This window comes from Sminthopsis crassicaudata, chromosome 2 (genome assembly GCF_048593235.1).
Source record: "Sminthopsis crassicaudata isolate SCR6 chromosome 2, ASM4859323v1, whole genome shotgun sequence".
Lineage (NCBI taxonomy): Eukaryota > Metazoa > Chordata > Mammalia > Dasyuromorphia > Dasyuridae > Sminthopsis > Sminthopsis crassicaudata.
Window position 1 is genome coordinate 279,877,993 of NC_133618.1, and position 19,967 is coordinate 279,897,959.

Below are 19,967 nucleotides of genomic sequence, written 5' to 3' on the forward strand. Positions count from 1 at the left end.
TTAGTTTGAAAACCTACTCCTTAGAAGAAGAGGTAGAAGAGGAATGTTACCTTTGTTGCTCTTGGCTAACAGGATACCTATATTTTTTCTCTCCACATAGCTTTTTTTCCAACATCTCAGCCAATCTGGCACCAAGTGACAGTGGTAATAACAGCAACAGCAACTAGAGTGCTTCAAGTTTCTTATCCTCTTTCTTTTTAACCTTCCTTCTTTATGAAATTTAAAATATGGCTTACATTTTTCTCTTCTTCCTATCTCCTGTCCACATACTAGGGAACTTAAATATACAAATCTCTCAACATCCTAATTACTCAACCTACTCACTTCCCATGGGCTACTCTTCTACCCCACTCAAACCATAATCACACACAGAGAGATCTTGATCTTTCTGTCACTGACAAATATACTACTTCTCTCAAAAATTCTAAAATCTCCTTATCTGACCATAAATTATTGGCTTTTTATTTCTCCCTTTGCTTTCCCTTAAAACACCTACTTTTTGTCTGCACTGTACCCTTAACCTCTCAATTCTCTCTCAGGCAATCTCCCCTGTGCTAACCATCCTCTCCTTTTTTCCCCATCTTGATCTATTCATTAACCAATTCAATTCTGCTCTGTCTTCTCTTTAATCCTATCCCCTTTATATAACCAATCAACACCTAACCAAGCCCCAACTTTGAATAATTCCCACTATCTCCTTCCTTCATTCTTACATATATTATGTTGAACAAAGATGGAGAAAATCTTGCAAGCATTCTGACTGAGTTCACTTTAGATTTGTCTGCAGTGAGTGCCTCTACTATTGCTATTCCCATTCTCTTAACTCCTTTACATATGGCTTCTTAACCTTATTATTCCGTCAAAACTGCTTTTTTCCAAAATTACTAATGATCTCTTAGTTGCCAAATACAATTTGTACCATAGCACATGCAATATAAACAATTATTGGGGCAGCTAGGTGGCACAGTGGATAGAGCACCAGCCCTGAATTCAGGAGGACCCGAGTTCAAATCTGGTCTCAGACACTTAACATTTCCTAGCTGTGTGACCCTGGGCAACTCACTTAACCCCAGTCTCAAAAAAAAAAAAAAAAAAAAAAAAAAAAAGGAATTATTATTTCCACATTGGTAATAAACTTGAATAAAGTTGACTTATCCATTGATGTAACACAAAATATTCCATAAGTTATACCCCTTTAAGAAAATTGATTGCACTAAAATTCTCCTATTCAAACCAAATGGAAGGTGTTTCTGATTTAGTTTCAGTAATTAATAGAATAACAGCTAGGTGCCACAAACACTTGTATCAGTTCCAAATTATTCTTGCATCATTTTGAAACCTTTAAGGACCTCATTTAAATAGGCATCTATATCTAGTAGATGACTAGACCAAATACTCATTTACTACATTATTTAGCATATAGAAGAGATTATAATTCAAGATTGAATAGTTCAAATCTTACTACATTTTATTATAGTAGCTCAGATGTATTCCAGCCTTAGTCCATGGGAAGATGATATAACACCATGTTTGCATTTTTGTTTCACAAATTCTTTTGATCTTTGTCTAATTATTCTCATGTTATTCAGAAAGAATGTAAGCTACTTCAGGGATTTAATGTTACATATAACTATATAAACATCAGCAGGCATATGACAAGCCTATATATTAATTTATCTAATTGTTTGGGATATGGAATAACCACACAGCAAGATTTTAGTCTTGTATTGTTCCTTTGTCTTCTATTGACCATTCGCTCAGATTATAGAAATTAGCTATACTCAACACATTTATGGCAGGATAAAGCATCTTTAGTTTTGTTTGACTCAATAAGAGTCATAGTTGACAACCAACAATGCAGTAACAATTCCACGTTGTAGCTAGATTTCAGTAATAGCCAGGTGGGAAACATTCCTGTTCAGAAGTAGCATAATGGGGAAACTGATCCTGAAGGTTCCCACTTTAGGCTAGGCCAAAGACTTCTCAGCTTTTTCCCAGATACAAACTTCTATCTCATGAGGATTACATTGCCTCTGAGTACCTTGTGGCATTTCCCTCAAATAGTACATTACCAACTTAGTGATCCATCAGACAATTATGCCTGAATTCAAAACTCAAAACATTATCAGTTGTATCAGAGCTTTTACCTCAAATGGCAAGTTTCACCAATCACAGCTTAAGGTTGCAAATATTTATTTTTCCTCTCATGGAGTTGCAATCAGCAATAAAGTTTACCAGGACTCAAAACATATGTAAGAAATTTCACTTAACATTCTTCATTGGTTTTCTTTTCTTTTTCAAGTTTAAATTTGTTCTGTTGTAAAGAGCAATCATTAGAAAGCATTTCTATATTATACATAAACTTTTAAATCCTCAGCAAGCCAAGTTCATTATTTAGTAACTCCACAACCAAAACTAGCTTATTTCCCAGAGCCAATGATCTTGCCCACACAACTGGTTTCCAGGAACCTGGCAAGTTTACGAAAAGAGGGGAATCAACTGAGAAGGATTGAGCCTGATACCTCTCTTTCCTGTCCATCCTATCTACCCTTAGAGCTACTGTATGCTGTAGGCTATGTTCTTTGATATCCCCATCCCCATCCCCATCCCCAAGCAAGATAGAATAAACTAACCTTGCTACACACCTTCAAACCCCAAGGCAGACTGCTCTGAATAAGCAGAACCATTCCAGATAAGGCTTTCACCTCATCCCCTCCTTTCTTCAGACAATACTCGATTATCAATTTTAGGTTTTAACATTATGGCAGTAGCCCAGAATAACTTAGTTAAAACACTCTTACACTTTCATAAATTATACCAAATAGTTGTAAATTTAATAAATGTAACTCCCTCTTAACTACAGGCAAAGATAGAAATATCCAGTAATGGCATTTTCAAAACAGTATAAAACAACATTAGCAAGGCAAATAGTATAACTGGTTTTAAACAATTTTTCCTCTATCTTTTAGTTTCTTTTGTCATATCTAATAACATCCAAGTTTTAAAAAGCTACTTGACATAAGTGATATAAAAGTTTACTAATTTGCACAATATAAAAAATTTAGAAAACAAATCATAAACAATATATTTGAAATTTGAAACAAGCCCATTACTAAAAAGGTGACTTCAATCCAGTTGAATGCATTTCCAAATTATACAGAAAATCAGGCATCTTATCACCAATAGCATTGTATGCTGATAACATCCAAAATCCCATATAAAGTTATTAAATATGATATCAAAAAGTAATCACATCTATTTAAGGAACTAATAATAACATTTACAGTATTTGCTCTGTGCCAGACATTGTACTAGGCATTTAACAGTCATGTGAAGTGAACTGAGATGCTGAAAGTCACCCAGTAAACAAGTTTCAGATCCATGCTTCTTCCCAATTTATCTTATTGCCAAGTAGTGTAATAATTCTGACTTAAACATCAAATTTGGAAAGACATATATCACTTAAAATGAGACAAGATTGAATTCAGTTATACTTTATCTGTGTTCCAAATGGTTTTACACAGAATCTTGGGTAATGATTTTAATATTTTAATAATATAGCATGTTTTATACAAATGCTCTTCATTTCAAACATTATGCTATATTGTAGGGTCCACTATTTCCAGCCAATCCACTGCCAAAGATAATAAAAGTGGCAATCTGATATAAGGATTTGATCTGCCTCATTATCACATTTAAGAGCACATTTTAATTTAGTTCAAATCTGGGTTCACAATCTCAGAATCTATATTATCAATTTATTCATAGCTCTCTCTAAATTCTTCTTATATACTTCCAACTCAAGCAGCAGTTTTTATTATAGTTCCCACTAAAATAAACACATGACATTTCACACAACCTTCCCTCTTAAAAAAAGCCAAAACTTTCTCTACCCTTTCTGTCAACATACTTAAATTATCTTTCATAAAAAGATCCACACTTTCCTTATTACTTTTAGATTCTTCCCTTATGCCATCTATTATTTTATTTTCTCCATATATTTTCCTTTAAAATGTTAATATGCAGTGGTAAATAAAACAACCTATTAATAAAGAATTTAATACATAAGGTACAAATATTGGTTATTAACTGTTGAATTAATCATTAACATTTGTAATTTACTAAGAAATAGAAACACCAAAAATTCTTTAAGATGCTGTTAGCTCTTACAAAAATCTCTGAAGTTTACAAAATTTACTTTACTCAAGTAATGGTCAGATTAGATTCCATATTATTCATAGAATTATTATTCTATAATTATTCATATTATTTATATATTCATAAAAGCAGAAACAAAGCATTTTCACGTTACTTTCAGAAATAAGCTCCTCTTGTATGGATAAACGAGCAAGACATTTCTTGAGGTTCAAATACAGAAAGCTATGATAAAATAAAGAGGAGTCTCACATTTTATAGCAAGATTTTCAATTTCACAATATATACCAATTCCAAAAAATTACATTGATCAATGCTTAATTTTAATTTGTATGATTCCCTAAATACCAAACTAGATATTCCAGTTAAACTCAGTTACTTTTGGTTGTGTCCTGATTCACAAAGACTTTCCCCCTTTTCATGAATCAAGTGAGGATTAAGTGCCAGTCCAATCCTAAAGTTTAAGGTTTGAAACTTTCACCAACACAGCCCTCAAACCTGTCTTTCTATAATGATTTTCTCTAGCTATAAAACAATAAGGTAGTCATCGTGAGGGGAATGAGAGGAAATAGGAAAAGGAAAGGGGGGAGGTGGAAAGAGCTTGACCATGGTTCAGAAATGTAGTAAACACAATCTTTCTAAAAATCTAAGTTGGTTAACAAGACACAGAGACATAAGTAAAGACACAAGAATACAAACAACTTAGCAGTGCTAAAAATTTTTTTTGCTAGTTTAGGCTTTAGATCTATAAATCAAGTTAAAATGAACATTTTTGCCAATCAAAAAAATACCTACAGGTTTTAAGGCCATATAGTTGTGAAATTTGCTTTGACCCATGGAGGAACAAAGCCATCTTTGGACACATTAGTACCTATGAGGAACACATAGACAGAAAGAAACAAAGACAACCCTAAACTTTTTTATTTCCAATTCATAACATATGTTTAGATATTGCATTTTTTTATTTATTTCAGAAGAATGTGGCTTCTTTGACTGCATCACCTCAACAATCACCTTGGAAATAGGAGGCTCCCATTTCCCAAAACCTAGCCCCCTTCAGCCATCCCAAAGGCCATATAACCTATAATAGGGCTCCTCCCAAATCCCTCTTTGGCCAAATCTTCCAACCTAGGAATAACTAAATCTAATTTTGTCCTAGAAAAGATTATCTTTATTTAAACATCCAACCCATTAATCCAAACTGGATTCTCAATTCTGCATCAATTGGGATAATATCCTTAACCAAATAAGGCTTACCTTTATAAGAAAGTAGACAACCTGCTTTCTGACTTGTAATGAGAAATTCAAGTGAAAGAGAAGGGAATTCAGCATATTAATGAAGAAATGAAACTCCCCATACAAGATGCGAGTGTCTAGCCCTAGATTTGGATCCTGGGTGCCAGTCACTTTCTCTCATTATACATAATCCATCATTCCCATTGTTTGTTAATAGGCAATCACAACATACAAGACTTGTATGAAAACCAGGTTTATTACAAGAGAAATGAACATGCAAGGGGACACCAAAGGGATCACCGTCTTTACAAAATTTTGTATGTTTATGACAGCACAACAATAGAAGGAGGAGAAAACAGGAAAGAGCATGGCATGAGTGGGAAAGATATAGTAAGCCTTTCTAAAGGGGAAGAGCAAGACCATAGCAAAAGCCCATTCTTCTCTCTTGGCAATCACGAGACTATGAAGATAGAAAGGTCTGATTATTGGCAAAGGAACCCAAGTTCACCTAGCTGTCACCTGTCTTGCCTGCTAAGGGATACAAGGAGTCCATTTTAGGGGGCAACAACAAATTATGTCAACTCAGGAGGAGCTTTGTCCTTGACACACGGCTTCCTTCATGCTCTGGGTCCAGAGTTTCTGGAAAATATGGCAACTTAAAAGACAAGTTCAGGGGATCCTCTCAACAATTCTTAACAATCTTTATTCTCTTGGACTTTTCTGTAGCCTTTGATGCTGCTAATCAGTTTCTCTGCTAATAACTTCTCTCCCAGTGTTTCTTCTATCTCTCTGACTTCTTTTTCTTCTCTGCTGAATCCTCCTCCAGATTACACCCTTTAACCAAAGTTAAAGGCTGTGTTTAAACTCTTCTACTTCTATACTCCTTCAGTTAGTCTATATTCCTTCAATTAGTGTGCTTATCAGCAGTATTTTTGTGCTGATTCTCAAATCTACTTTGCCCCAGCCTCTCTGCTCTTCCAATCTCACATGTCCAACAGACCTCTTTAACTGGATATCTAGTCCACATTGTAAATTCAACTTGTTTAAATGACTAATTATCTTTACCTCTCAACTTCCCCCCCATCTCCCCTATTATTAAAGAAGGCAACATTATCCTCCTAATCCTTCAGACTCATCATCTAGAAGTCATCCTAGATTCTTCATATCCCTCTTATTCATGCTGTTGCCAAGGGCCTTGTCAGTTTCACCTTTGCAGCATCCCTTTTCTCCTCTGATACTACTATCTCTCTAGAGTAGATCCTCATCACTCAGGCTTGGACTGTTAAAATAATCTATTAGTGGGTCTGCCTGCCTCTAGTCTCTCCCTACTCCAACTTATCCTCCGTTCAGATTCATCATAAGGTGATTTTTCTAAAGCACAGGTACTGATCATGTCATTCCCCTTCCCCCCCCCCACTAAATAAACTCTATTGGCTCCCTGTCACCCCTAGCATCAAATAAAGAATGCTCTATTTGGTATTCAAAGCTCTTTATAACACAGTCTCCTACCTTTCTAGTCTGTTTGTATCCTACTTCCCCCCACATACTCTAATTTAAAGACATTGGCCTCTTGGCTGTTCTTTAAAGAAGGCCCTCCATCTCTTGCCTCGGGGCATGCTCTCTCACTATGCCCCATACCTGAAATGCTTTTCCACCTCTACTATGAAAACTGACTTCCCTGGCTTCCAAGACTCAACTAAAATTCCTTCTTTTACAGGAAGCCCCTATTCGTAGCCCCTCTTGCTTATAGTGCCTTTCCTTTAAATTTTCTATTTATCTTGTGTATAACTTTGTATATATGTATTTGCATGTCATCTTCTCTGTTATACTGTAAGTTCCTTAAGAGCAAAACTGGCTTTTGCCTTTTTTTGTATACCTACTGTTTAACACAGTTATTTGTACATAGTGAGCACTTAATAAATAAATGTTTGTTGATTGATTATTACTTTAACTGACTGGCATCACTGATCATGAAGGTTCTGTCATCACAGTTGAAAACAGAGCACAAAGCTGTAGTTTCATTTTCTCACAAACTACAGTTGGTTTCTTTCTGATAATTTAGCCGCATTTCCTTTCCATGATATATTGCCCATAGAAAGAATCATCTGCTTTTTCCTTCTTTCCTTAAGTAGAACAAAGATTGAGATTTTAATCATAGTCTCACTGCCATCTAAGGATCAAGTAAATAAACCTCAATCATATGTGTGTGACCTATTTTTAAAACTAGATTGTAAGTATCTATGCCAAGCACATATATAACAAGTCTTACAAAAACAATCTATGAATAAAAATGTCATGTTGGTTTAAAATGAATTACTAAATGGCATATATTTGATGAATTTTATTTTTTTATAAAGATTTACTGGTTCATAGAATCAGTTTTAGAGCTGAAAGTCAAGTCAGAAAGCATTTACTAAGCATCTACTGTGTACCCAGACTTAGCTGCTTATTTTACAGATAAGAAGCTGAGGCCCACAGTGATTAAATTATTGTCCAAGATCATGCAGGTAGTAACAGAAACAGGATTTTACTCTTGGTTTTCTAACTCTAAAATCAGTGATCTTTCCATTATGTCAAATTTTCGACTAATATATTAAATGCAGATAAAACATCACTCAAGGAGATAAGTAATGGCATTTAATACTATCAATTCTGATTTTTCCAAAGAGGTGATTTAATTCTTTTCTTAAGAAGTTCACAACTTTTAGACCCTTTTTTAACCAAAGACTAGATAAATCATATTTTTAAAACACCAAGTATAATATGAAAAATTAAATTCTATACTAGAAACATTGTTAAAGATACTTTTAGAAGTTCATATCATTAATCTTTACAATTAAAATCCTTTAATATCTTAACTTGCAATAATTATTGCTACATCCTTTGGTTGGATCAGAGAGTTAGAGATAAAAGGGAATGTATTGGTGTGGCTTTTTAGGCATACTTTAAATATGTGAAATTTAAAGTAGAAAAATGCATTTTATCTTACAGGAAGCATTTCAGTTCTCCCTACTATTTTGTACCTTATAATTGGGGTTCTCCGAGAAACTGCTGTGAGATTACCTGGAGGCCAGTTGTCTTATACTGTTGGAGCTGCTCTACAAGCCTTGAAAGGAATATTGTCATCTCCCTTGGCTCGAGCAGAGAAGAGTCACACTGCTTGGACTGACCTTCTTCGAAGTGCTTTAACAACAATCCTAGACTGCTGGGATCCAGGTAATTAAGGCTTTGTCATTAAACAAAACTTTTGCCCAGTTTTCTTTTTAAGATAATCTATTACATAATTCACTGTGACTCTTAAATTTATTAAAATTATAACAAATTCTGAAATTTTTCATATAACTGTCTATATTTCTTGGATATGTATTCCATAGGATAGCCACATGTAGGTAGGGAGCTAAGAACATAATTATCCGCATGTTACTTTAATCCTTAACCTTTACAGGAACTAAATGTCATGCAGTCTTGTGTTGAGGAGCAGCTGAGTAGGTTTAATAAAAATAGAAGCATTATCCAGCATGACTGATTAATCACTGTCCATCAGGGTTCAGTTTACTTTTTTTTCTTTGGTGGTTTTCATTTGCAGCTGTTTAAGCATTTTTTTTAAGCTCTTAAGTATATTAGAAAATTGTCCCTGCTCTAGCATTGCCATATAAAATTCAGAGTTCACTCCATCCCATTATCATCTTATATAGCATTTATCGAAGCTAGCTCCCTCTCACTGAAGTCAGGTTACATTATTGTTCTATTCTTCTACCTAAGTATCCCATTCTGCATTCTGAAGTTAATAGAATGGCATTAAGTATAATAACTTTCCAACCAAAAAATAAATTTTGCTTTGCTTTAAAAATGAAAGTTTCTGTTGGATATAACTTATTGACTTGATATTTGAGTTTTGGTTCCAGACTATTCAGCTAAACTGGTTACTTTTCAAGTATTGATACTTATGAAGTCTATGTTACTTAGTCTACTTTAGTTATATGGTATTTTGCTTTCTTTTAAATAGTTAAATTGCTTAAAGTCCTGCTTTAAAGAAATAATTTTTCTAACCATTCAAAAGTGTTTTAAAATCTTAAATCCAGTACTAAAATTCAATTTTTTCATTTAAATAAAAATGTTATTAATACAATTTAAAAGAGAATGACTCCATGATTATACAGTAACTGCACAACCATATTTTTAAACTCATTATGGGTAATACCCACATTCATATTATTTTTAGTGAAGATTTCAAATGGGAAAAGAATGTATGAGTAGGAATAAAAGCACATGAGTAATTTCTTCAGCAGCAACATTAAAAAATTATTCATTAATTGTACTAAATGACACTAGGCTAGATGCTAAGTTTTACAAAATATAGATTAGAGAAAGTCCCTGTCCCAGAAAATCTTCTAGGTTTTGTAAAAATCATTTTTATTGAAAGTCAGTGGATAGGTAGGGGGGGGGGAAGCTAGAATCATTTAAGGAAGACTGACTGACTGACAGTAAGTTTTTGATTTTCATAGATTGATGGAGGCGAAAACCACAAAGTGGGTTTTACTCCTGCTTTGACATCAGGTTCTCCAAAAACAGTAAAACAGGCAACTTCTTTGACTAGAATCAATCTATATCATCTATGAATTCACCCAACAAAGGATTGATCGTAACACGGTATTTACTCAGTCATGTGTCTTTTTGTCCCTAGCCTAATAGTAGCAAAATTAGTTACATCTGACTCTCATTTTTACATGGGGCATGTTGCTCTTTTGTGCAGTATATCCTGTACTTTTTTATCAGCTATCCAGAAAAACTGTGATAGGGGGCATAGTCAGAGTAATATAGATTAATATATATTTCAATTTATTTTATGTCTTGTTTTTTTTCTCTTAAATTTAATTGCATTTTCCTTTGAAATTTTTATCATATCCAAGTATAGATAAGAGAACTATTAATCTTTCTCCAGTTTCTAACAACTTCAGATGACAAATAAATTGCTTTTATGGCTCTACCTGAACATTATTTAAAGTGTCAAAAATAATATTTTTACATTTTTGTTCTTCATTTGTTAAGATAGTAAATGCTTTGTCAGGACCACAAATTATTCTAGAAATATGGGCCAAAAACCCACAAGTTTTAGAATGGTCCTATTCATCTGTCTTTAAGAAAATCAGACTGTTGTAACATGCTGCAGAACTTTAAAATGTCATATTAAACTAACCTGCATACTATAAAAAGGTATACTGTTGTTGCCATTGACATTGCTGACTCAATAAAGGCACTAGTGCCTTAAAGAGATTTTGCACTCATCCCAGAAGTAGGAGAAGGGAAGGGCATAGGAGTTTTAGAAAAGGGATAGTAGGATAAAAAAAAATTCTGATAGAACTTCATCTCCTTAAGAGTGAAAAAACATATAGACTAGTTCACTAGGATATAGTCATAGTCATATAATTAAGAGTTATAAGCTAACTAAAAAATCATTCAGTTCCACCTGTATCCAAAGTACAAATCCTCTCTACAGTGTTCCTACTATAAATTTATTTGGACTTTTTTTTTTTTTTTTTAAGACATCCAGAGATGGAAATTCACTAGTTTTTCTTTCTCTCTCTTTGTCCAGACAAACCTAATTCATATGAATGGGTTGGGGTGATTTTTTTATTATTATTATTATTTTGATTTTTGGCGTTTTGTTTGTTTATTTGAGTGATTGTTTTTACTGTATATTGAATCAAAATCTGATTACCTCTTATCTCCATGAACTGGTCCTAGTTCTGCCCTCTGGAACAATCACAATGAGATTACTCTTTCAATATGACAGTCCTGTAAATATTGAAGATAGCCTATCTTGGTCTCTCTAAAGTATATTCTTGTCTCAATTCTGGACATGTTCCTACCTATTAATTTCCCTATCTATATGTGACATATAAAATGGAACACAATATTCCAGATATGGTTTGGCCAAGGCAGAATACCGTAAGACTATCACCTTTTTTTTTTAAATCATCAAAAAACTGCCCTCTCTCCCTTCTTTCCCCACCCCCTCATTGAGAAAAGAAGAAAAACAAAATCCCTGTTATAAATTTTCTATAATTAAGCAAAACAAATTTCTTCATCTGTCCATGCCCTCCAAAAAAGATGTCTTATTCTGTATTATTTAATCACTTCATTTCAAACAGAAGATGGGTAGCATTTTGTTCATCATTAGTCTTCTGAAACCCTAATTAGTCATTATCCTGATAAAAGTTCCTAATGCCTTCAAAGTTGTATGTCTTGACCATATTGGTGTCATTTTATAAATTGTTCTCCTGGTTCATACAGGTCTTCCTAGGTTTCCTTGAAACCATCTCCATCATTTGTCACAGCAGAATATTATTCCATTAATTTAATATCCATAATGTAGACAGCTGTCCCCAGTATTTGGGCACCCCCTTCAGTTTTTCAATTCTATACCATTTCAAAAGGAGCAATGAGCACTTTAGTATATCATTATTTTGATTTTGTTTTGCTTCCTTAATTCTATTCTCACTTTAATTTTCCCTTCTTCTCTCCTTCCTGTTTCCCTACTGAGTAAAATATATTTCTGTACTCAACTGTGTGTATCTATATATTTTTGTGTATTCTTCCCTTCTTTAACTAGTTCAGATAAGAATCAGGTTGGAATCAGCCATGTCCCCCAACCATTTCCTCCTTAGATTATATTTGTACACCTTAATTACATATCATAAACCATTCCTTGTTCTCCTACCTTGCTTATGCCATTACCTTCCATGTCTAATTCATATACCTATTTTGACCTTATCTTGGTATATAATGTAAGATGTTGGTCTATATCTAGTTTTTGTCATACTAATTAGTCCAATTATTTGTCTCTCTTTCATCCATTTGCCCTATCAGTTGTTTTTGCTATGAAATACTGTTTTCTTTTGTTTTTTCAGTCTTTTGACTTTGTTTTCTTCTTGTTGAAAAAGTCTTTAGCTTCTCTTTGATCCATTTTGATTTTCAGAAAGTTTATTGCTTCGGTCAGGTTTGGCACTTCTTATGCCTAGCTATTCCTTTTCCATTTTTTCCCTCATAGGTCTCCTTTCTTTTTCAGTTTTTTTCCCACTCTAATTATGACTTTGGTTATTTCTTTAAAAACAAAACAAAACAAAACAAAAAAAACCACACACATTTTAAACTTTTTTTTTTTAATTTTTCATCTCTTCTAAGATTTCTAGTTAAATATGTATGTATGTACTTGTAAATATTTAGAGGTCATTTTCTTCTTCTGGGTTTTGTGTCTTAAGTATCCCAGTCACTTTAATAGCTTTTTTTTACATTGGGATTCTTTTTTGGTTTGTTCATCCTTCCAGTTTGCTTCCTGATTTGAGTCTTGCTATCTGGAATGGTCCTACCATAGTTTTCTAGGGGTATTAGGTATTGAGTTATTCTCGTAAACTTTAATACTCCTAGAATAGTCTGATACAAGGCAGAGTCTGATTGTTGCCCTTGTAATCTGGGTTCTCCAAAAGCTTCTGACCTGAGTTTGAGCCTGAGCAGCAGCGCTCTTTGCTCACTGTGTTTGTCAGACTCAGCTTGTCAACCATCTAAAAAGCTCTCCTGACAGAAATACAGACTTTGCTTTGATCTGAGTTCCTGTCCTCGTTATTCCTCTTCAGACTTTAAGCTAGAATCTGGAACTGAGACCCTGTTCTGCTTTCCAGGGGTTCAAGCCATACAGTTGCTGCTTATGACTTAACCCACTCCTTGCTTAGTTCATGGAGACTGTTCCTTTCCCTAGAATACCATTTCAAAGCACAAGTTCATTTGTCAGTCCTTTTTGAATCTGTATCTGAAACCTGGATAATGTACAAAAAGAGTGCCAGTTGGTACTTATTCCTGTACCCTACACACTATTGTGCTGAAACTAGGATCTCAGAACCTGCTGGTCAACCAATCCCTGCACCTAATAAGATCTTCATCCTTGGTGTCCACACACTTCTTGGTCTCCCTCTGTCAAACTTGGGGCTGAGAAATGACTCACTGTGTTTTTTGTCTTGAATTTTCCAAGGATGATTTTAATCTGGTGCATTTTTTAGATCTGTTTAGTGAATGAAGGACAAGGGGTTGTTGGTTTTTATTCTCGGTGAAGTAGACCTCTGTGAGGCCTCTTTTCTTAGATAATAGTTCTGAGATGGCTTTTCAAGAGTCCATTAATAAAATGGCATCTGAAGTGAGGGGAAGGGCCTCACATCCAAAGAAAACTTCAGCCTCTCTGACAAGTTTAAAAAACAGAAAGTTTTCCTTAAAACTCTTTACCTTTCTATCTTACAGAAAGACTTTACAATTAGTCTACACCTACTTGTTAATAACAGTCATAACAGAAGCTCAAAAAGTATGTGGCTTCTACAGATCACTGGAGCAGATTCTTTATCCTTCTATACCTCTTAGAGTTGCACTCCTCTATTGTGTCCCCACCTAACTTAACTATTCCTGCTGACAGCTGACTTTTGTGGCATCTGTAATCTGAAAAGCTTAGTAGTTACAGCTGTTGAGACCATCAGAAACCTTTTGTCTTTAACTCCTGATCTGTCATCTCTCAAGTATAAGTAATCTAAATTAGAAGATGCCAAACCCCTAATTGCCACAAATGAACCAGAAGGCTTAATTAGCAGCTGGCTTTCTAGGCTTCTCCTTCTTTTGAGAAGGCCAGACTTGATGACCCCTGAAGTCTCTTCTAGATCCCTAAGTTGATATGTCAACCCTACCAGGAAAATTTCAAGTTCCTCTTTTGTTCCCTGTTCACTAATGATATAATAAAAGCAGCTTAAAATTAGCTTATTTTCATCATTTTAAGAGATGTTTTATGTATTTCCTGAAGGAAGTAATAAACCACAGATCACTGAGATTAGGACAATCTTAGGAAAGTTACCTTAAACTGTCTGCTTCGGTTTCCTCATCCGCATATTGGGAATAATGGTAGCACATACCTCATAAGATTGTTGTGAAGATAAAATGACATAATATTTATAAAGAACTTTGCAACCTGAAGTTCAGTTGCTATAGAAATGTTAGTAATTATCAGAATAGCATCTTTTTATTCATAACATTTAATTTTTACTTTGTATATGCTTTTATATCATATTACTAGGTCTAGCATAACTTTTTTATAGTAAACATTTCTGCATAATATTACTTTATAATAAACCATATCTAACAATTTATTAGAATATGAAAATTAAGTATGACATAAATTGAAGTGCAAAAAGGTTTTACTTTTGCTTCTATTCTAAATACCTTAGGAAAGAGCCCCAAATGACTTATGTATATATTACTGCTTTAAGGTTTTTTTGGCTAATGACATATGTCATTGTATGTCTCCAATTTTCAATTTTAAAGATTGTTGTTCACTTGTTTCAGTTGTGTTGGGCTATTGACCCTATTTGGGATTGGGGAGGAGGAGTTTTTGGCAAAGTGGTTTGCCATTTCTTTCTCTAGCTCATTTTACAGATGAGGAAACTGAGGCAAGCAGGGGGCTTAATGACTTGCCTAGGGTCACACATCAAATAAATGTCTGAGGCCACATTTGAACTCACGAAAATAAGTCTTCCACTCTATCCATTGCTCTCTAGCTGCCTAACTTTTACCTTTTAATTCCATGCATCCAGCAAAAATTTTAGTCCCAACAATTCATAGTTATCTACAATAGAATGCAATTTCCATAGGGTTGGTTTCCTGGTTTTTCTCCACTTGGGAAATTAAATTGAACCTAGTAGTACTTTTTTTTCTTTTACATTATACATATTATTACTTGTAATAACAATTTTGATATGTATTGTTTTTTTCCTTTTTTAAATTTGACATTTTTCCCCAATTACATGTAAAAACAATTTTAACATTTAACATTAAAATTTTTGAGTTCCTTTTCAACAATAAAGTGATTCAGGCCAATTCCAATGGACTTGTGATATAGAAAGCCATCTCCATCCAGAAAGACCATGGGAACTGAATGTGAATCACAACATGGTATTTGCAGCTTTTTTATTGTTGCTTGCTTGCTTTTTTTTTTCTTTTTTTCTCATTTTTTTCCTTTTTGCTCTGATTTTTCTTGTGCAGCATGATACATGTAGAAAATATGTATAGAAGAATTGCACACGTTTAACATATATTGGATTGCTTGCTGTCAGGGAGGAAAGGGAAGGAGAAAAACTTGGAACACAGGGTTTTACAACAGTAAATGTTGAAAAATATCTTTGCATGTATTTTGAAAATTAATAGCTATTATTAAAAATTTTAAAAATTTAACATATGAAAAATAAAAAAATTCTATTTGAGTTCCAGATTCTTTTTCCTCCTTCTCTCCCCTCCCCTTGAGAAGAAAAGCAATTTGATAAAAATTATATAGTTATGCAAAACATATTTCCACATTAGCCATGTTACAAAAGAAAGCACAGACCAAAAAACCCAAAGAAAAAATTTTAAAATATGCTTCAATCTACACTCAGATTTCATCAGTTATTTCTCTAGAGATAGATTTTTCATCATAAGTCCTTCAAAGCTGTTTTTGGATCATTGTATTGCTGAGAATAGCAAAGTCATTCACAGCTAATCATCGCACAGTATTGCAGTACTTTTCAAGAAAACTATTAAAACTGAATAATTTACACATCTTAATCTGCAACATGGCAAGTGTTTTTGATTGTCAATCTGTCTATCTGTCTCTCTCTCTCACACACATACACACACACACACAGCCTTGTGTCTTTCCAACATGTGTGTAGTATGCACAGGAAAAGGGCAAGTGAATTCTCATGTCACTGGTTCATTTTGAAGCACCAGATAAGGAAGAAAGGTAAAAGAAGGGGACAGGAGTGGGGGGGAGTGTGAGATTAGGAAAAAGAAGATTCAATCCCAACTCAACTACTTTCTGCTCATGACCTTAATCAAGTCACTGAACTTGAGAGCTTTGGTTTCCTAATCTATAAAAGATGAAGGGTTTGGACAAGGTGGTTTTTGTGGCCCCTTCTGACCCTCAGAAGTCTAGAATTTGGTGTTCAGAGTTTGTCTCTAATGGATCATTTCTCTTTAGTAGATGGAATACAGCAAGAGTTTGATGAAATCAGCCTGCTTACTGCCGTAACAGTATTTATCTTGTCTACAAGTCCAGAAGTGACCACCATCCAGTGCCTGCAGGAACGTTGTATACAGAAGTTTAAAGCTGCTCTTGAGTTAAAAGACCCAGTAGTAAGTTTACTTGATCACAGCTAATGATGTTAAGCTCCCATAATTTTCTTTTCCAGTCTACTACTTTTCAGCCTTCCTCCTCTAAGAGACCAGATTTTTCACTGATTTACATATTCCTTCTGATGGTACATATCACATCCACCTGTGCCTGCTCATGCTACCCTACCTCTCATGCATGTTCTCCCTCAGAAGTGCTTTCTCTCTTCTATGCCTCCTTCCCCTGACAATTCCACAACTACTCGGAGACTTTCCAATCTTGATTGTTGACACATTTCAGGAACTCATAATCATCTTCAGGTTGGAGCACCACTTACATTTATGAAAGATGCTGCGTGATGCAATAAAAAGACTGACTAGAATCAGAAAACAGGTTCAAATCTCACTTACACCATGGACAAGTCTCAGCCTTCTTAGATCCCAATTTCTTCATCCATAAAATAAAGGGACGACCTCATGGGTCCCTTCCCTCTCGAGCTATGATCATGTGACCCTGGGACTTTTATTTATTGATTTTTGAATAATAAGACCAGTTAATTTCATCTAATAATTAGAAAGTCTTAGGGCTCAACTTTTGAAAAGTTTATTGTTTACCTATTTTTTAAATATGAACACTACACAACTTGAAATAAATTTGTTTCAAGATGATTACAAATGATCATTTGTGACTTACATTCAGACTTCACAGATAACTCAAGAAAGAATCGAGCTTACCTGTGAAATTGATTTCACAAATTCCATACAGAAGTCACTGTTGTTACAGATTTACTAAGCTTAAGCACCTTCTAATCATATGGAATTAATAAATTCTATTTCTAAAACAAAGGAACCATGGAGAAAGCACTGACCCTAAAGACTGAAAGACCTGAGTTCAGATTTGGCCTCAGGAACTTATTAGCTATATGACCCAGTTGCCTCAAAAAAAAAATTTTAAGAATCAATTCTAATTCTTAAGAAGAAATGTAAATTACACATCCCACCCTTAGGGTAGAGCTATTCAGTTATATACTCAAAAAAAGAAGTTTGTTTTTGTAGCCCATGCCCTCCTTTTACAATGAAACAGCTTTATAGTACTACTTTCAAGTAGATTGGCACAGCCAGTCAATTACAGCCCTTAAATCATAAGAGATCTGTGTTTTATAAAAATATGTAACGTGTTTTCTGACTACTATTTCTTGACATCTTCAAATCATAACTATTCTTAAATTTTAATTTAGTTTATTTTTGTTACATTTTAAATGCTAAGCTGTTTCCCTCCTTCTCTCCTTACCCACCACTAGATAAGACTACCATTTGACATATGTGTGTATGTATAAATGTAAAACTATATTATGCATGCTTCTTATCAGTTCTTTCTGTGGAGGTAGATAGCATTCTTCAGAATTCCTTTGTAGCTGATTTTATTATTCCTATTACACAAAAGAGCTTAATTATTCACAGTTACTTTCAAACAATATTATTGTTTTTATATAACATTCTCTTAGTTCTGCTCATTTCACTCCTCATTATTGCATGCAAGTCTTTCCATGTTTTTCTAAAATGAACATGCTCATTGTTTCTTACACACAGTATTATTTTATTACAATCGTATCAACAACTTGCATTCCCTAATTGGTGGGTATCCCCTCAATTGCCAGTTCTTTGCCACACAAAGGGAACTTCTATAAATATTTTCAAACATATCAGTTCTTTTCCTTTTTCCCTGATCACCTTGGGAAACATATCTTGTTCAATATGTGGTAGAGCTTGGACTTTGACTACTATAAATAAATTGAAAAAAAGATTTCAAAAATCAACATTGATTTCTAGGTTCTTGCACATCATATTTTCATGGTGACTTTTTTTAAACTACCACTCACAGTTCCCCTGTTGTTTGTAATACCTGTTTTCCTTTCATACTGTAATTGCCCATATGTTTTGTTCATTTAGGTACAAATAAAGTGCTATCAGCTACTGCTTTCCATTTTCCAGTATCCAAACCCAGCAGTGTCCTACCCTTACATCCATTCATTAGCATCATCTATTGTGAAAAAACTGCAAGAGACAGATAAAGTAAAACCTGAAGATGCTGCTGAGCTTCAGGCAATTCAAGAAGGTATCAAGGTCTTAGAAGCCCTAGTGGCGATTGCAGAAGAACAGCACCGTGAGTATCCCCAACAATCCCTACTTCTATGTATAATTATAATCTTTATTTTGATGTATTTTAAAACAATAGAAAACAGAAGTCACTTGGGTTATATTGTATCGCTTCCTTGTAATGTCATATTCAGTCCAGAAAACATTATATATTTACTCGGTTCAAGGTCATGTGCTAAGGTCTGAAGGGAATACAAAAAAGTAGCTCATAGGAGAGATTGGAAAATTGGAAAATCAGTGACATGAGAAAAGAGATGCAAAAGTAAATGTTCATTCTCTCCATGGAGAAAAATGTAGAAAAAGAGAACAGGACAAAGGACAGAACTGTCAAATGGAGTCAGAAATTGTGTTTATGAAACAAGGGGAAAAACAAGCATGGCACATGGGAAAGATCCTGGATTTCAACAATTATGATGATGATGATAATGATAACTAAAATAGAGAACCTTGAAGTTTGTAAAGCATTTTATATAAATTCTACCCAGAGTATGGTTTCCAACACCAGCTCAACCACAGTGACTATAGGCAAGCCACTTAGCCTCTGGGCCTTAGTTTCCTCATCTGTAAAATGGTGGTGTTGGAATTAGTTATTAAATTCTCTCTTCCAGATTTATTTCCATGATTCTTTGAGTCATAAGAAGCCAAGAAAGCTAGTGGGGGGAAGGGGGGAAGAGTATCAAGAAATAAGAGTTAGATTTTGCAGATGTTAAAAAATAAAGAATAAGAAAAAAGCATTAATTTATATTCAGGAAATTACTGGTGATCGTTGAGAAACTCTTCTGAAGGTATGGATAAAGAAGCTACATTGATGGGGAAAGAAGAGTAAGCAAATGGTGAGAAAGTAGAAGCAGCAGTGATAGTGCTTTCTGGATATTTGGCAGTAAAAGAGAAGGAAAATTAGCTAGCTGAAGACTAGAAGTTGGTTGAGTCATTATAAAGTTAAATATTAGGAATGTCATCCTGGCATCTACTGAAGTTTTTGGAGATTAGCTGAGGACAGAATAAGCGGTGATCTTGATATAAAAAGTCATTAAGGAAAGTGAAAAAATGTTCTTGGAATTTAGATAGTATCATCAGACCTTGTAGGCTTCCAAAGAGAAAACTGACCATGATAGTAATAAGTGATTGTGAGTCAGAGTAAGAGAGAAACAGGTGAAGTCTAGAATTGGCAGTGGGAAGGAAATATGATGCCAAACTTGGTCTCTGGTAATAGATGGCAGAAGGAACAATCTCTCTTGAAGAGA

At 34.3% G+C, this 19,967-nt stretch overlaps 1 protein-coding gene across 6 annotated transcripts in view; it reads left to right on the forward strand.

Moving 5' to 3' along the window:
- The window catches only part of HEATR5A (HEAT repeat containing 5A), a 172,557-nt gene that overhangs the window by 150,777 nt on the left and 1,813 nt on the right, over positions 1-19,967 (forward strand). For 3 of the 6 annotated variants that reach the window (XM_074289563.1, XM_074289565.1, XM_074289564.1), the window contains exons 33-35: positions 8,383-8,607; positions 16,436-16,590; positions 18,517-18,730. In XM_074289563.1, coding sequence (XP_074145664.1) covers positions 8,383-8,607; positions 16,436-16,590; positions 18,517-18,730 — 594 coding nt within the window. Of the gene's footprint in view, positions 1-8,382; positions 8,608-9,896; positions 10,042-16,435; positions 16,591-18,516; positions 18,731-19,967 lie in introns of those variants that run through there. The other 3 variants (XR_012486423.1, XR_012486424.1, XM_074289566.1) reach the window with 3 other exon arrangements.